Source organism: Camarhynchus parvulus, chromosome 4A, assembly GCF_901933205.1.
Source record: "Camarhynchus parvulus chromosome 4A, STF_HiC, whole genome shotgun sequence".
Taxonomy (NCBI): Eukaryota; Metazoa; Chordata; class Aves; order Passeriformes; family Thraupidae; genus Camarhynchus; species Camarhynchus parvulus.
Genome location: NC_044600.1, coordinates 8,238,736 through 8,255,539, shown reverse-complemented (window position 1 = coordinate 8,255,539; position 16,804 = coordinate 8,238,736). Strand labels below are relative to the sequence as shown.

General features: G+C 43.4%; 1 protein-coding gene across 2 annotated transcripts in view; it reads left to right on the top strand.

The window, feature by feature from the left end:
• IL1RAPL2 (interleukin 1 receptor accessory protein like 2) overlaps positions 1 to 16,804 on the top strand; it is a 333,424-nt gene that overhangs the window by 291,953 nt on the left and 24,667 nt on the right. For both annotated transcript variants that reach the window (XM_030967939.1, XM_030967940.1), the window contains exon 7: positions 16,376 to 16,505. In XM_030967939.1, coding sequence (XP_030823799.1) covers positions 16,376 to 16,505 — 130 coding nt within the window. The remainder of the gene's footprint in view (positions 1 to 16,375; positions 16,506 to 16,804) is intronic.

The window sequence follows — 16,804 nt, the reverse complement described above, 5'->3', positions numbered from 1 at the left end:
TTGAATTAGACCACTGAACTTCAGTTTTCTCTATAACCAACAGGATAAAGCCAAGAATTCTCCTCTAGATCTGTATCACACAGAGGCCAAGCATTAGAGCACCAGTCTATGCAAAACATGCAGTGGGGTCCCACAGTGCCATCCCAAGAGCAGGTATTGGCACTTTACCTTCTTCTGAAGCTTCAGCATCATCAGCTTCTCAGCAGAGAGTATGATTTAAAGCAGAATTGTTTCTGCCTTTCAGCTTGAGCCTGTCCCCCTCTCTGGCTGGGTTGGTAAAATGGGTGAAGGATAAGAGGCATGTCTGAGATACCCAAGAGCATCAAGGGAGGATCTGAGCATGGTGTTGTCCCAAACTGCCTCTTCCCCTTGTTCTCTGCTTTGGACACAGTGGTTTGGTTTTCAACCATTCAACTTGAGAAGTTCAGTAAGATTTGCACATGGAAAAAGTTACCCCAGCCTGTTCTGTGTGCTCTATAAACTGTACTATAAACCAAATCAGCTGCTGTCATTGTAGCATGAAGTTGTTCTGGTTTGAGAGGGAAGCTTTGGAGTGCACTGAGGACAGGATCATGGCTCTTGGTCTCCACTTGAGCTTTTTACTCCCCTTTGAAGTTCTCCTGCCTCATGGTTCTTCTTGCAGTAAACACAAAAACCAGTGTGGTTCTGGCTGATATCATTAAGATAAGCAATAGGCAGCTGTGTGCTGAGCAGCTCCTGCTCCCTGAGGTCACAAAGCCACCTTAGCAGCAGCCTGCACTACCACTGCCTGCCTGCCTGCCTGCCTGCCTGCTGCTATCTCTTTTAATCCCTTCTGTCATTTGGATACCCTTGCTGAAGCCAACAGACTTAATCACATCAAGTTTACCTCAGTGTAACACTTTCATTTGTCCTCTTGGGGCTAGCACTGTGGACATTTGTGTCCAGAATGAATCCTGGAATATGGATGATATTTTAATCTCTATATGCAAATGACCCCCCCACCACCACCAGATGGAGGTTCCTTTTGATAAAAGTCACTGTGAAAGTTTTGAACCAGCTAGAAGTGGCACCAATGCTCTGGCTGTCTGCTCAGCTGTCTGAAGAGGTAAAATAACAGCCCTTTGCTCATGATAGGAAGATAACACTAAAAGGGTCAAACATTGCAATAGCTTGTTTTTCTCAGTCCTGTGCAAAGAAGAGGATCTCTCAAAGCAGGGGTAGTTGGCAAATAGGCCATGCTCTCTCTGAATGAGAATATTTTTTCAGCTTGCCTTTTAAAGTTTTAGGTAAGTCTCTGTTAGGCTTCTGCATGTCAGTACCTGGATTGGAGCCCAGCATTCTGACTCCTCATGATGACAGAAGCGTTGCTGCCACATAGCAAAAGGCATGGATGCATCAAAAAGACAAAGCTTATTTCCTTGGACTTGCAGGCAGAGAAGGTGCTTGGATAGAAGGCAATCACTACCCCTGTGAGAGGCTAGAGTGACAGAAACCAGACATACTGCAAAAGCAGCAAGATCCTTTTCTTCCTCCTTTAAAACCAAATAAGTTTTCAGAAAACAAGGATCCTTACAGCTGGTGACTGGCTGTGGATGTTACTGAACAGGAGCAACTGCTTGGATTGTTACCAAGGCTCTGACAGCAGGGTAAGGGCAGGGAGAATTCCCCAACAGGAAGCTGATGGATACTAACGATAACTACGAGGAGCAGTATGTCATCTGCTGACACACTGTGCAGGGTTAGTTTCTCATTACTACAAGCCAAGTCATGTAGAACTTGTAGTTTGCCCTTTACCATAATTTATATCCACTGGGGCTCTAAGCAGATTCATAAAAAATGGCAACCAATCCATATCTATCATGTTTTATGTTTGGGCAAAGAATATGGATATTACTTTTTTTAAGTTTCATGAAATGTCTGCTCTTATATTCACAGTGATAGATGACTCTGCCAAAGTTTTATTTTAAGGTGGGTTAGGGGCAGTATGCAGAAGGGGGGGAGCTAAGGGAGAGAAGGATGTTGACTGCAATTTTATTTTACTGAGGACAAAGCAGTCATAAACCCTTCGTGCCTTGGGGGAAGTATATGCAAAAGGCTTTCTGGCATAGCCAGAGCTATCTATATAACAGGATAATACTTTCTACAAGGCTTCTTAAATACATTTTGCCAAAGTAAATTGATCCTGACAGAAGCCTTCCTGTCACCATGTGTTTTCTCTTGATCAGGGCCTTCCAGCTCTGCTGAGATTTGCCAGATTCACAAATCTCTCCTGGGAACTGGACAGGGTCATTTGATATTCGATGTCTGAGTATATAGCTGTACTTATCTTCCAAAATACATTTGCTCTATATATAAATAGTACTATATAGTATATAAATATTACTATATAGAATATAAATGTATATACCATATATAGTCCTGATATACACTATATATACTCTATACTATATAGAGTATATATAGTATAAATACTATAGGGACTGCAGGCAGCTTATACCTTCCTACTTTAAAAATACTTTGTCACATAAGTATTTTCTCCAGGAGCATATAAAATTAGGTAGAAGGTTTCCATTTACTCACGCTATTAATCTGTGTTCTCTTTCCTTCTTTATAAAATACAATGTACAAATAACCAGCACTAAAAAAATCTACAAGCCCTGGGGAGGCTGGTACAGATATGTTACTTGCAAGCTTCTGAAAATGAGGTGCTGGTTTCTGCTGCAGTGCCAAGGGGTGCACAAGACTATCAGCCAGCCCACAGAAGAGGAGGGTAGATGATCCCGCAATGCAGCCAAGCTTGCTTTTCCTCACTGCCTCCTAAAGCAGATGCTAGAAGCAGTCTGTGGTACAATGGAACCAGACAATTGCTCCTGTCTTTGAAGCAAAGCCCATAGCTTCCCCCTTCTTTGCTTTCCTGCATGGATGAGTGGTAAGGAGCAGCCTTTTGGCTGTAAAAAACATCAGGTAAAATAGAGACTGTCCCAAAAGAAAACCTGCTTGCTTTTGTCTTCCTTCTCTGTCCCATAGCCAAATGGCTGTAGGCAGGAGCCAGGCCTTGTGTGCTTTGGTGCTCTCAGAAGTGCCCTCAAACACAGGCCATGTCTGTAGACTGACATCCTGAGATGCCATTTTTAACACACTAAAATTTTAAATACTAGCAATCAGAGCAAAATGGAGTTTTGGCTACCAACCCTCAATCCAAAGAGGCAGTGGCCTGATTTGGTCTGCCTGAGTCAGGACTGAGATTCTGAATCCCAGCACTAGTCACTACCTTTTAAAATTTAAGCATCACTTGTACTGACAAATTGCTTTCTAAAGTGAAAACCTGCTATGAGAACAGCTTACTGGAGATCCAGCAGGAACAGGGGAAAGATCTTGTGTGCCTGTGACAGAGGATTGAGGGGATGATTCATGTCTCCTCATCATTGCTTATTGCAAAACATGAGCTGGGCTCCTGGCAGGGTGTGGAGATGTGCCTATAGGTAAGCCTGATCATGGGAGCAGAACCACACTTTTGTGCTGTTCAAGAGGGTGAGGAGGCTCAGGTTGGCTCCTGCCCCAGTGCTTTTCCTGTGTTTGGAAGCAGATTTTTCAGTGTAACAAACACTGGAGGAAATGAAGAATAGCAGCAGCAGGTGAGTCCGTGCTTCTGTAAAGCAGCAGATTCAGGTGCTGAACCTGGCCATCCCTGGGAGAGTGGTTTCCATGGTTAATTTTCTCTTTCTTGTGCTACTGATTTTTCTTTTCATTGTGTTTGAAATTGGGAACGCTTTGTTCAACATTAGTAGCCAATGGCAATAAGCTGTAGAGATGAGACTTTGCAGAGATACAGGACAGGGGGAAAGAAGAGGTGTGAGAAATTGAAATGACAAGGTTGTATTGGTGACTGGTGATGTGGAGGAGGGAAATTTTTACCTGCTGTGCTTTGATGAGTAGTTAGAAGAGGAGACTGTAGTAGGCAGGAAAATCTTTAGAGGCTGAGTTAGCATGTCTGGAGCACATCTGGTGTAAAACAAAAGAAAATTGAATAACTTCTATTTTAAATGAGTCTTTGGGAGATTTTTATTATCCTCTTTTTCAAGTTGGAGACATGTGAGCACATTTGCATTTGGGAGGGACCCAATATCAGCTGTTGACTACACCTCTGTGTCTGTGCACGGGAAGTAAGCTGCTAATCTGACTCACAGTGGTTCCATCTGTCACCTGGGACCACAGCAGGTCTCACTACTCAGGATTTTATGTGAAATTGAAGTCACTGAAAGAGGGATCATGTTTTTCAGATCTTACCATTCCAAGTCTGTTTGCAACCAAAAGTTTTTTTTGTGTGAACTTGTCTCCATAGGGCTCATCTTCCTTTCTGTTCAACTGTGGTCCCAAAGTAGAGACAGTGTATCTTTCTGCTTGGGAGTAAAGATATATTTTCATTTTATTGAGAGAATACTTTGCCATCACTGAAAAACTAGACTTTTCTAGAAATCTAGTGCATTGAAAATTAAAATATTGTGGGGCTAGGAGGGAGTTAAGATACTTCTGATTGAGCTACAATGGGTTGCATCATGTTCTGGAATGATTTATAGTATCCTTGTACTTCTGGTGTTTTTCTGTTACCCCAGCTCATATTTCATAGACTGAGGGATGTATTGGAACAACTGTGCAAAAAAGTCACCTTCCCTTTATAGAGGGGTAGATGAGGAGAGAGACAGAGGGAGAGTCTGGGGATGGATGGATGGATGGATGGATGGATGGATGGATGGATGGATGGATGGATGGATGGATGGATGGATGGATGGATGGATGGATGGATGGATGGATGGATGGATGGATGGATGGATGGATGGATGGATGGATGGGTGGATGGATGGATGGATGGGTGGGTGGGTGGGTGGATGTCTGCAGTCCCTGATACAGCCCACCAGCCCCTGGCAAAGCTGCTGGCCCAGCCCTGCTCAAACCCTATCAGACACTCAGGTTTCCCTGCCCTATGAACCAAGCTGCTCGCTCTAAAGGCAAGTGACCATCAGGGTGGTGACCTGTTACCTGTGAAGTGCCTCAGGGTGGCCAGGAACAGAGGAAGGAAAAGCGCAGACAGAAGCAGGGCAGGCAGCAGCTTTCTGTTGATCAGTTCCCACAACTTTGATTGCTTTTGGGTTTGAGGTTTCATGAACCTTGTCTTCATGTTGTCCAAAGTGAAATTTCTTTCTGTGAAGCAGACTCTCCCCAGGCACTGGTGAGGCTCTGTGGCTCAGATCTGGTGGAAGTGCTGCTCAGGCTCTGTGTTTGCTTCTCTGCACAGTCGTGCATGTCAGCCTGGCTTTCACTTCATTTCCATGTGAGCAAGCAAAGAGCACCATCACAGAGGCTCTGAGCTGCTTGCAGATGACTTGACATGACAAAAGCAAAGTGCAGGGTGCCAGCAATCAGGATCTCCCATAAACTGCCTGTCGCGTCTCCTCTCTTGTGCATCTAAAGCCAACCACCAAAGTAGGGCAGGCAGTGTCAGGGGGCAAGGCTGCTTGAGGCCCTTCTCCTGCTGGGGCAGGCCCACTTCAGCAGGGGTTGTGCACAGAAGGGCTGAATTTTTTTAAGCCATTATAAAAGATGTGTTAGCTCAAGTGCCTGCCCAGCATGGTGGCAGCACAGGTGGCCCAGGGTCCATGGGCTGTGAAGAGGGGAGGCAGGAGATGGTGGCTGAACCACCAAGGGCCACCCCATGCTGTGCTCGAAGCCTGTGGCAGCAGGGACAAGCAGGCTGCTGCCATGGCATGGCTAATCCTGCCAGGCAGCAATGGTGATGTTCCCTGGCTGTGTCTTCCCTTGCAACCCCAGCTCAGAGAAAATTCACTGCCAGCCATGGGTTTGCTGTTCCGCTGGCATGTGGGGCAGATTTTTCTTCCTTGTCAAAGGTGACAGCAGCTGAAGAGCAACCATCCCCTGCCAGCCTCTCTGGAGAAGTGTGGCCCTCATTAGCACTGCCCTTTGCACTGTTGAAACTGAGATTGAGACTATTTTGGTGAAGCACAGGTAAGGACCTCCGCTGTGGCAGCCTTGGGAATGGCAATGCTGTTTCAGGCAGGGCAGGCATAGTGGGACTTTTCAAGCAGCCCTCCTGGGATTTAGGGAGGCCACAACGTGTCCCTTTTATTCTCACAGTTGGGTGTTTCACTAATCATTGCTCAGGGGTATGAAAGGCAGCTGAGCTCTACCTTCCTGTGGCTGGGGACAAGAGCTCTCTGAGAAGGTCAACAGCTCGAGCAGAAAATTGGTAGGCGTCAGTAAATCTAATAGGGCTGTAAAAATAGTACTACAGGAGTCAATATAACAAGTAATTAATGTATTTTCTGTCTGTTGGGAAAATAAGAAACAATCAGCAACTCACTGAAAAAAAAAGGAAAACCTCAACGTGTTTGCAAACAGAGCTGTGTTCCTGTGTGGAGCTGCCTTTTAAAGAGGGTTTAATTAGAGGTACTGAAGCAGAGGGAGTGTCTGTGTAGCTCATTTGTTTGGCACTTGGGAATAGTGAGGGTTATTGGGTCTGTATAGCTGATAACTCCCCCAGGGATCCTGGTTTTCAAAGTACAGTGTTCTACAGGGGTCTGTGCTCATTCTCTGGGCTCAGCTGTGAGCTTATCCTTTGTGGGAAATGGGAAATGACACAAGTATAGATAGCACAAAGCACAAATCTGTCCTAACCTTCCCAAAGGATGCTGCTTTCAAGCTCTTGCCTGATACCTGCACAACTCAGTGAAGGGAATGCTTTCTGAGAAATACTGGACTGAAATGGAGAAGCTGTAGTGTATAAGGCAAAATATTAAGAGGCCTTCAGTGAAATGCCAAAGTACACAAACCATACCCAAGAGAAGAAGCTTTCTGTCCATTCCTGAGTCAACACAGATGTAGCATTGGAGATTCAGGCTGTAGGAGGGTTGACTCTGGAGTTAAGGGCTGAGGGGAGGAGCACTCAGTCAAGATGATTCCTGACAAATGTAAGTTATTGTGTTTTTCTGAGCCCTAGCCCAAAGAAGAATTAATCAACTAAGGAAGGAGGTATGGTTTTGACTGGGAAATAAAAGAAATTAGCTCAGACATATTCGTTCTCAACAAGGCAGCAGAGAAGACAATTATCCAGACAGAGAGAAAATTTTACTCAGCCTTTTCTGTCTCTAATACTCAGCAGAGTCAGCAGAAGACCTAGAGAAAAACCTCTCTGACTTCAAAGAGCAACAGCCCCCTCAGGGCAGCTATCAACTCTTCCCAGGTATCACCCTGCTCTGGGAACCCTCTGCCAGTACTCCCCTGGGTGCTGGAGTGGGAAATAACAACAAAGTGCTGCCATGTTCATGTCACCCTGTGCTGGAGAAATAATGTCTTTCCTGAATTTGAAAATACATTCTGGACTACAGCAGGTTTCTTCTGTTGTATTTGTCTCTATTTGATATTGCCTCATGAGCTTTTGAGAGCACATCCAGCATCCCTTTAAAAATCCTTAAAAGAAACATTGTCAGGGTGTTGGGGACAGGGCCTGCCTCAGCCTGTTGCCAGCTGCAGGCACAGCTTTATTCAGTGCTCTGGGGTGGCAGATGCACATCTCTGAGGGCCAGTCCCTTGCTCTGGCTCCTGCCCATCTGTGTGCAATTAGACCATCACACTTCCAGACAATCACAATTACCTGGGTCCTTTTGAGTGCTAGCAGGAGCTTTGCCAGGGGAGAGAAGATGAAGCCTGTGCCCTTCTCTAGTTAATGCAGAGGTGAAGGCCATGTAAAGGTTTCTGGCACTAGAACAAGTACTCAAATAACAATCTTGATGCTGAAGTGGCCAAGGTTTCACATTAGACCTTGCAGGGAGCAGCTTAATTTCCTTCTTGGCTCTAGCACAGCTAAGAAAAGAGATAAGCAATAAAGAAGAGCAAAGCTTTTCTCTCAGGATGGCTTTTTAAAGATCTTGCTCTGAGTTCCTAAGATAGTGCCTTGTGTCCAAACACCACTGTGGGCAAGATGGGCGGAGGGGGATGGACATTCTGAGGCTCTTGGACTCTGTAAAATCAAAGCTACTTTCTCCAGAATAAGGGAACAAATCATCTCTCTCTGACCCAGGCATGGCCTCATGCCATCACAGCCATCATTTCTCCCACTGCTCTGACAGAAGAGCAGGAATTGTTCAGAGAACACTTGCTTCCTTAGATTGCTGTCCCACAGTGATAAGGAGGAACAGCCAACTCTATCTTTGAGCTACAAAGAGATGGACCACAAAAAGATGCTCCTGTCTCCTCACATCAATCTGCTCCTCACATCAATCTGCTGTGGCTAGAGGGGAAGGAGGATCCTACCCCTCACACTGCTGCTTCTTGCTAGCTTGAGGAGTTTCCAGCTCTCCAGCTTGCCCCTGAATTGAATTTTCTGTGGTCATTCTTGTGTTACATTTCAGTTTGCTGAGCAAGTACCTTAGTTCACCTTGTTCTCGATGTCACTGCTCTGCTGCCATGGGGCTGCCCCAGCCCTTGGAACCCCAACACCAGGGGGACATTTTCCAAGTACCTGCAGGGCATTTCTCATAAATAATGTTTCCATCCCTGAAAATGCACAGAAATGAGATTTTCAGAAGGATCTCAGCATTGAGCACAAGTTAAAGCCAGCACAAGGCAGCTGTCAAGCTGCTTCTGGAAATCCCACTAAGCATCTGTCTTCATTGCAGGTGCATAACTGAAAAGCTAAAATCCTTGACTTTCAGTTACACCTGAGCTCTCAATGACTAAGATTTTAAATTCTGACCCCAAGGCAGTTCTGAAAATGGGATAAAGGATTTTACAGGATTTAGGTGAGGTTAATTTTTTCAGGGGTGAGGAGGGAGAGGTAGTTGGGGTGTTTTTCTGGATGTTATTTTTTTTGAAGAAAGCTGCTCTAGGTGATGTTGATTTGATTGATTCATTTTTGGAACATCTGATAAATTTTTATCAGCAACATTTCAGCTTTGTGTGTGTTTTTTAGTTTTGTTTTTCTCTCTCTGTGGGAGCTACAGTCAATAGCCAAGCCTACAAGCAGCCCTTGCAGTGGGCTGTGATTGTGTGATTTAAATTGGCAACAGTTGGGGCTGTATGGAATGACAGCAAATGCATTGACTTGTGTTCTTGGAACAAACTGTCTAGAGGCTTAGTTGCTTTGTTTCATGTTTGGAGTTCTGCTTGCTGTTACTGTTATTTTTATCCTACTTTTTATATGTGCTATTTGCTCACTTGAGTGAGACAGAAAAGCACAAATATCTCATGGCTATGTGTTTTCTGATGTCTCAGGGCATAAGAAATAAGAGCAGAGCAAGAAAGAAAGTTAAAATTAAGATCGTAAACTGCAGAGGACAAAAAAAGACCTAAATATCTCTTGGATTTTTCTCGTCAAGTTTTTGCCAGTCTCCTTTTTTATTGCCAAAGACTTGCCTTTGTCAAAAAGTTCTTATATGAGTGAAGAGCCTGCTAACTCTGAAGTTATGTGCTACAGCCATTTATTTTTCCTCTACATCATTCCAGCTGCCAGAATATTACTGTAGTGTGCAGCTCATGGCACAGGGCCTTGCTTAGGGGAAGAGCACCTCCTTTAGTCCTCTTTTAGGCTGCTTCTAAAAACCTGGAGATGAGATCTAATAAAATATATATTATATGGGTGTGCTTTCAAATGCTCTTAAACTGTTATGAAATGAATGTCTGGAGGCTAGTTAGATTTGATTTCACTATAAATTTATCTTATTAAGAAAATTATTATCACTATCCAAAGCAGGTTTCTTAATTTTCTTTAAAGTGCTTTCAGTTCATTAATTCCTGGCTGAGCTTTAATTATGCAAATGTTTGGAAGGCTCATATCCAGTCATGAATCTGCTGGCTGCTGGAATAGAATTTTGAAATATTATAGAATTTCCTGTAATTATGTTTTTTTCATGAGGGAAAATAATTTGGTTTGAGTATGTCTTATTTTCACTGGATCCAGTAATTCTATAACTGAATTTCATGAGACTTTTATCTAAGTGGGATAACATGGTTTAGCACACATCTAGGCCTGTATTCTGTAGAATATCCAGGTAAAAGAGGAGGGAAGAGAAGCCCAGGTACAGTAATTGGCACTGTCTTTACTGATCTTGTTGAAAAAATCAAAGCATGGAATCTCTGAGCAAGTAGTGCTGGGATATGGCCTGGGGAAAATAAGAGATCATGTATCTGTGGTTTTTGTGGAGGTTTGTCTAAATTCAGTGGGTAAATCTGTGGAGAATTCCAGTGCCACCTAAGCAGATGAGAGGAACAGAGGCTGAAGCCCCTGATGTGGTACTGCAGGTCTGTACTGGGAGGGGATGAGAAATGGGATCAGCTGTGCTGGGTGACACAAGCAAAGCCCAAGCACAGCCTCAGCTGCCCCTGCCAAATACTCCTGACTGCTCTGGGGCAGTGGTGAGCTCTGGACAGAGGTTTTGTGCTCAACAACTCTGCCACAGGGCTGGGCTCTGATTGCAGGGGTGACCTTGTGTGGGCACCCTCACATGCCCAGTGGCAGCTCAGCCTGGTGCCCAGCAGCAGCCAGCCAGGCCAGGGCCATGGTTTGGGCTGGGCTGGTGCCACCACATTTCCCTTCACAGAGAAAAGCAAGGCACTATTCTTCCCAAGCATATTTCTGTGATTCACATTCTCTGAACCTCAGAGAAAGGAAAAACAATTCTTATGTTATTTGCTGTGTTTGTGCAAAAGTAGAATGCAAAATGGAGATTGTTTACCCGAAGTGATGGTGCTTTGTTTCCTTGGCCTGTCAGGGCCAGGTGTGTGTGTGTGTGTTGGGACTGTTGGCTGACAGCCACGAGATTCTGGGCAGTTCAGTGCAGTTGAATGCTTGGCAGCTTCAGTTTAGATATAATGTAACATAATGTAATATAATATAGAATAATATATTATAATAAAGTAATTAATTAGCCTTCTGATAAGATGGAGTCCTCCTCCATGCCATGGGGTTCCCTGCAAATACAACAGGCTGCAGCCCCTCCATCTGCTGCTGGCTCTGCTGTCACTCCCAGCACAGGAGAGCAGCTCAGAGGATGTCATTGCAAAGCACTTGGAGATAATTGGCACTCTCTACTAACAGCATAGAACTACCACACACAGACATTGTTTTTCATGAGTCAAGGTCTGTGTTGCCCCTGGCATTTGTTTTGTGGATAAATTGCAGGCATAAGCTCTGTCTCCCATATCTTCTTATGCAGGATGTCCTTCTGAAAGAAAAGGAAATGTGTTCTTTACTTCAGGGTTGTATACAACCCAGCCTTGCCTTGCCAGGGGAATTTAAATCACTCTGCTGCTCTTTGGCCACTTTCTAGCACTTGTAAAGCATATTAGAACAATAATGTTCTTGTCAGTGACATGGTGATTTGCCTTGCAAACCTCACAGCCTGGAAAGTCAGCTTCCAGACAGCCTGCAGAATACACTTACTGAGAAGTGATAAGTAACCTGCCTGTTCCCTGTCTCAGCAAATGAAGGAAACAAAGCCCTGAAGTGCCTGTGAAACATCTGCATGTGTGGAGTGCTGCTCCTTTGGCAGCACTCAGAGCTCTCTCCTCGTCTTACAGGGATAGAGACACAAGCACCATTATCAGAGAGGAGCTCCAATATGCAAATACATCGATGAGAGGGACTTGGAGGGTTGGAATGACCCTCTGGTGGCAGCACTGCACTCTCATCTGCCCTCCCATGTGCGGCAGGGCTCTGCAGTAGATGAAAGCAGTGGATTAGCACCCCGTTGGAGTGGAAGATGTAAATCCAGCTAGCAACGTGTGCAGTCTGACTTTGGGTGTTGCTTAGCACAAAGAGAGACCTTTGGCATTTTCAATCAGTTCTGCCACTAGTTGGGAAGGCTCATCTGCTGCAGTTCAGGCTTCTTGAGAGCAGTATTTTATCTGGCACAAAAATGCAAGAGAAAAGGAAAACTAATTAATATTTCAAAACATAGGAAAAAACAGCACCCAGGGATTCACAGACACTTTGGGTGCTTGCTGGGGTTGCTCTGAGATGGTGTGCTCTGTGAGTCAAGGTCTGATTTGCTAGAAGCAAATTCTCTGATGTGGGCTTCAAAGCTACAAAATACACCTGCCTGTGCAAAACAAGTGAAAAAGAACAAACTATCCTAACTATCCATTGCATTAAAAAAAAATCCAGAAAAATGCCATGCCATAAGCTAGATGTGAAGAGCCTTTGCCTTCCATGCTGGTCAGTCATCCAGCCCTGGCATTTAAGTTTTTAAAAGACAGAACAACTTTTAGGTATTTTAAGCTTAATTTACTTTATACTTGAAGCATGTCTCATTCAAGAGAAACTGTGCTGCAGAGTTTGTGATTTTCTGTCAAAGCATGCTGGCCCTGCATTAAGCACATTCCAAACCATTCCTGGCTAAATTCTTTGGCAGACCCTTTTCCCATCATTAGCAGTACTCCTACCACCACCAGGCAGCTCTTCTGCTTGAATAATTGCATTTCTGTGGAATTCTCTTTGTCAGAAAAGAAGTTGCTTGGATGTATGGTAGAGTTCACACAGATTGACTGTGAAAATGGACAGGTGAAAATTGTACAATAAGATTTAGCAATAAAATTTTTTACTGCCACTGGTTGTGTCTTATCAGCTGGGAGTCTGCAATAAGCCTGCTTGATTGACAAGGTAGGGAGAAAAGCTAAAACAGAGACTTCTGCTGAACTGGTCCTTTACTGTATCAAGGTGACCCCAGCAAAGCAGAAGACAGTGATGTCTGCAAACAGCCCTTTTTACTTTCTTTCCTTGTTTCTTCAAACACTCTCTTAACTGTTGATTCATTAGAAATTCACAAATAACTTTCTCTGTTCCTCAGCTAATTATTTTATTAAGTAAAAAGGCATCTGAAATGTCTATCTGATCTAAACAGAATCCATCTGTAAATGGAAAACTTTTAGGATACTATTCATTCCAGGAATTTTGATGTTGTTAATTAAATGATGCAAGAGGAATATTTCTTAATAAGACCAATTAGTAGTGGAACTACTGAAGGTCATGCAGAATAGCAGTGATGATGTGCAAAAGTTTGGGCCTTACACAAGATGAATTTCTGGAGTTACAAATTGCCTGCCAGTTCCTTCTGCCTGGAGCTGTGGCTCAGTGTAATATTGCATGGCTTGAAGCCAGCCCTAAACCAGGACCTGTAAAGGGGCACTGTCCATGCTCAGTGCTTATTTCTCCATATATTGAAGGATACATTTAGGGACCACAGAATTCAGCCTCATTTTTAGTATTGCAGTATTTGGGGGAGAATGTAGTGAAACATGCCATGTTCCTTTCTGGGTGGGAATGGTGGGAGTTCCCTGAAAACCAGTAGTGACAGGTTGTTGCTGTAGCTGTGTGGTGATACAGCAGGAGAGGGGAAATCTCCCTTACTTTTCCATATGGAGGCTTATTTTGGGAGATGAAGTGGTTCTGCAGGGAATTCAGTGTTACCTTTCTGATGGTGTCCCCCTTCCAGAGGCAAAAGAAGTGATGAGAGTTATAAACCAGAAGCTAATTCAGAAGCTATAGAGGAATGAGAGGTCCTTACCAGTTTGAGGAGTATCAGAACTGCAAGTGAGAGTTTGAGTTTGGATGGGCCCTTGAAGTATCATCGAGCCCCCAGTTCTTTCCACTCCAGGACAGATCAGGTTAATCCAGACCTGCATTATTCTGCTACTGATTTAAAAATTAGTTGTTTCATGAGAAAAAAATTTGCTTTGCCACCCTCTGATCAGTGATGGGTTTGCAGATGAGATGAACTGTGGGATTTTTCAGTTGTTGCTGGTACCAAACTTTGAGCTAGGAATACAAACTCATTCCAGATTTTCCTGTTCACGGTATTAGTTTATTTTTCTAGTTTCCCTGGTGGCAAAGCTAGGAAATAGATCTGCCCAGGCACATTCAGAGCATGCAGGTTGTCATGGTAAAGGTTCCTGATGCTTTATATTGGGTTTGTTTATTACAGAAGCTGTCTACCAACAGCTGGGGTTTTTAAGTTTTCCTGTCTGTGTAGAAAACTTCATATTTCTTCAAACCAGACATTATTACCTCAGGGTATTTACTCTGCATGTATAGAAATCTTAGCCTCTCCTTGGAATATTTTCATTTCTCAGGGCTTGTTTTTTTAGGTAAACATCTGCTGGTTTGAGGAAAAGTACATTCTGTAAGATATTTTGCCTGTAACACTTAATGTCCAGCATGGTGTGCCAGGAAAAGGGCAAATATCTGTCAATGCTGATAGGCCTTGTCTATCCCTTTTCTTTTTCACATTGCTACAATGTCTTTTTCCATTAATATCAAGCATGGACTGAGCGGCCACATGCTAGGAATCACCAAGTGGTATTTAAAAAGATGTGCGTCGTGACTCCAAGGCAAGCAGCACAAAAAGACCTCACACCATGCAGGCATTCAGCATGTTGGGAAAAGGTGAGGTGGATACAGCCAGAGGCTCCAGTTGTCCCCTCTACCCATGGAGGACACACAGCACATCCCGGGGTTGGGTGAGCTTGTAGTGGCATTAAATGTCTGCCTAGAAGTGTTTCTGACTCTTCATTAGTTACTGAAGTTGGAACTGTCTCTGATGGTTGTCAGTGTTGTGGGATGTGCAGATAACTGAATACCCACCCCTTCTTCTCTTGTATGTCTGGTTTAGTTGTGTAATCTGCCAGCATCTCCACTGTTCAGGGGCCAGCTGTGGTGCCAGAGTTCATCATGAATATGGAGATAATGAAAGAGTCTGGAAAACATTTTCAGGATAAACATTTTCCATTTTTGTCTTTTGCTATTTGAGAAACAGAGACTCAAGTGTAGCCTTTAAATCTTTTCTTGCTGTATCCTAATGTTTCAAAGGAGTTGTAATTTTGGATCTTGACTTGGAAACAATTTAAAGGCAGCTGATTTTCCGTGGCTGGGAGTGCTGTGCTTCCTGACTAATCAGACTCTTTAGACACGTCTTAAATTGGGCGCTGAAATAATAGATAGACAAGTGCAAGTAGTTGACTCAGCTCTATGGGGGTTTAGGCAAAGGCACTTTAACACACAGCTCTGATGTGCTCTGTGTGCACACAGCCAGTTACCACTCCTGGGCAGACAAGAGGTGAATGATTAAGGCACAGTAAGTCAATCATGGGAAACCATTATCCCATGCTCAACCAAGTGGTGTGCTCCAAATGATCAGACCCTCCTGGAAAAGTGTAGGCCTGTTCTATTTCAGTCAGGAGAGTCTCCTGCTAACACAGAGAATACCTGACATAGCAAAACACTTCTTTCAAATACAGTAAAATTCATTATTTAGGCTTTCCATGCTTGCTCAAAGCCTTGAAAGATTCAGCAGGAGTCTCCACTGACATTAAATGAGGTCTGTTCTCTCAGCTAAGCTGCTGATTCTACACCTGCTCTATAACCTGGAGCACCTATGTGAAGTAAAATAGGCAAAGAAAAATGGGTGCAGCAGCTGTATGTGCATACCAAGGGAATGGTTCTTCCAAATTTCCTGACTTGTTGGAGGTTTTTCTGGAATTTTTTTGTTTGTTTGTTTTTATAGTTTTATTTTCTTTTTTCTTTTCTGTTGTCTTCTGCAGGAAGACAATCATCTGTCCTGGCAGTGTAAGCACAGCTCTACAGCTCTGGGCTACCTAGAACAGTTAAAACTGTAGCCAGACCAAAACCCAGTTAAATGTTGAATTTTTGAAGAGAAAAGAAATTTGAATAATTTCCATTTTCTTTTCTTTTTTTTTTTTTTTTTTTTTTTTTTTTGTTTTGTTTTGTTTTTTTTGGAAGTATCTTTAAGAGGGGAATGGAAGAATTCTTTACTCTATTGCTTGAATAATGCTTTGAAGTTTGGTCCTTAGCCAAAAGCCCATTGACAGTAACATCAGTGTTGGGCTGACTGGCATCATATATTTCTTGGGAGTCTTTAAAAGCTCGCAGCTCACCAAGAAAGGGATTATTCCTCTGTCTTTTTATGCATGGATAAGGAGCAGTCATTCAGTGATTTACCTGCCTTTTAGGGACAAATCTCTAAACCTGGTAGAGATCCAAGGAGTCTGACAGGGAAGTCACCTCTTTCTTTTTAACAACCAATCTGGTGTCACCTTATGTTGCCACCATTGCCATACCTTCTCATTGTTCATGTACTATTTTTCTCAGAAAAAAATTGGATGGATAACCTCAGAGTTTCATTTTACACCTATTTCCTGTAGATGCAAATCAACATCACTCTTTCTCATGGTTTATAGTTATTCTTTTTTTTTTCCTCCTCCAGTTTTTGTAAGGAGGTTTATCTGAGGTGTTGACATTTCTTACAATAATTTTCTCACTAGTAGCTATGACAAAGTTTCTAATCTTCTCTCTTCCTTTTGTCCTCAGGAAATCCACTGACTGTGGCCTGCAAAGCTTTCTTTGGATTCAGTGGAGAATCAGGCCCCATGATCTACTGGATGAAAGGGGAAAAATTCATAGAAGAATTAGAAGGTCACATTAGAGAAGGCGAAGTCAGGTACTTTTTGAATTATTTACTATTAAAAATATTGTATGTCCCACAAGCCTGTTGGGTTGACAGATTTTTAATTGAAAGTGGAAATAATTTTCTGTCCAAAGAGTGATGGATGACTTAGAACCAGAGTTGTGTGTGTGGCTCCCTAAAGACAGAGTAACTTGTGCCTGAAAATCTGTTACCAAATTCCCCTGATGGTTGGAAGCTGAAGCATCTCCTGAGTGTTCTGGGGTTTGATTTTAGCCCTGTGTGGGATTGGTGCTGTCCACTGTAAGCATCCCGTGGGACCTGCCTTGGCAAGA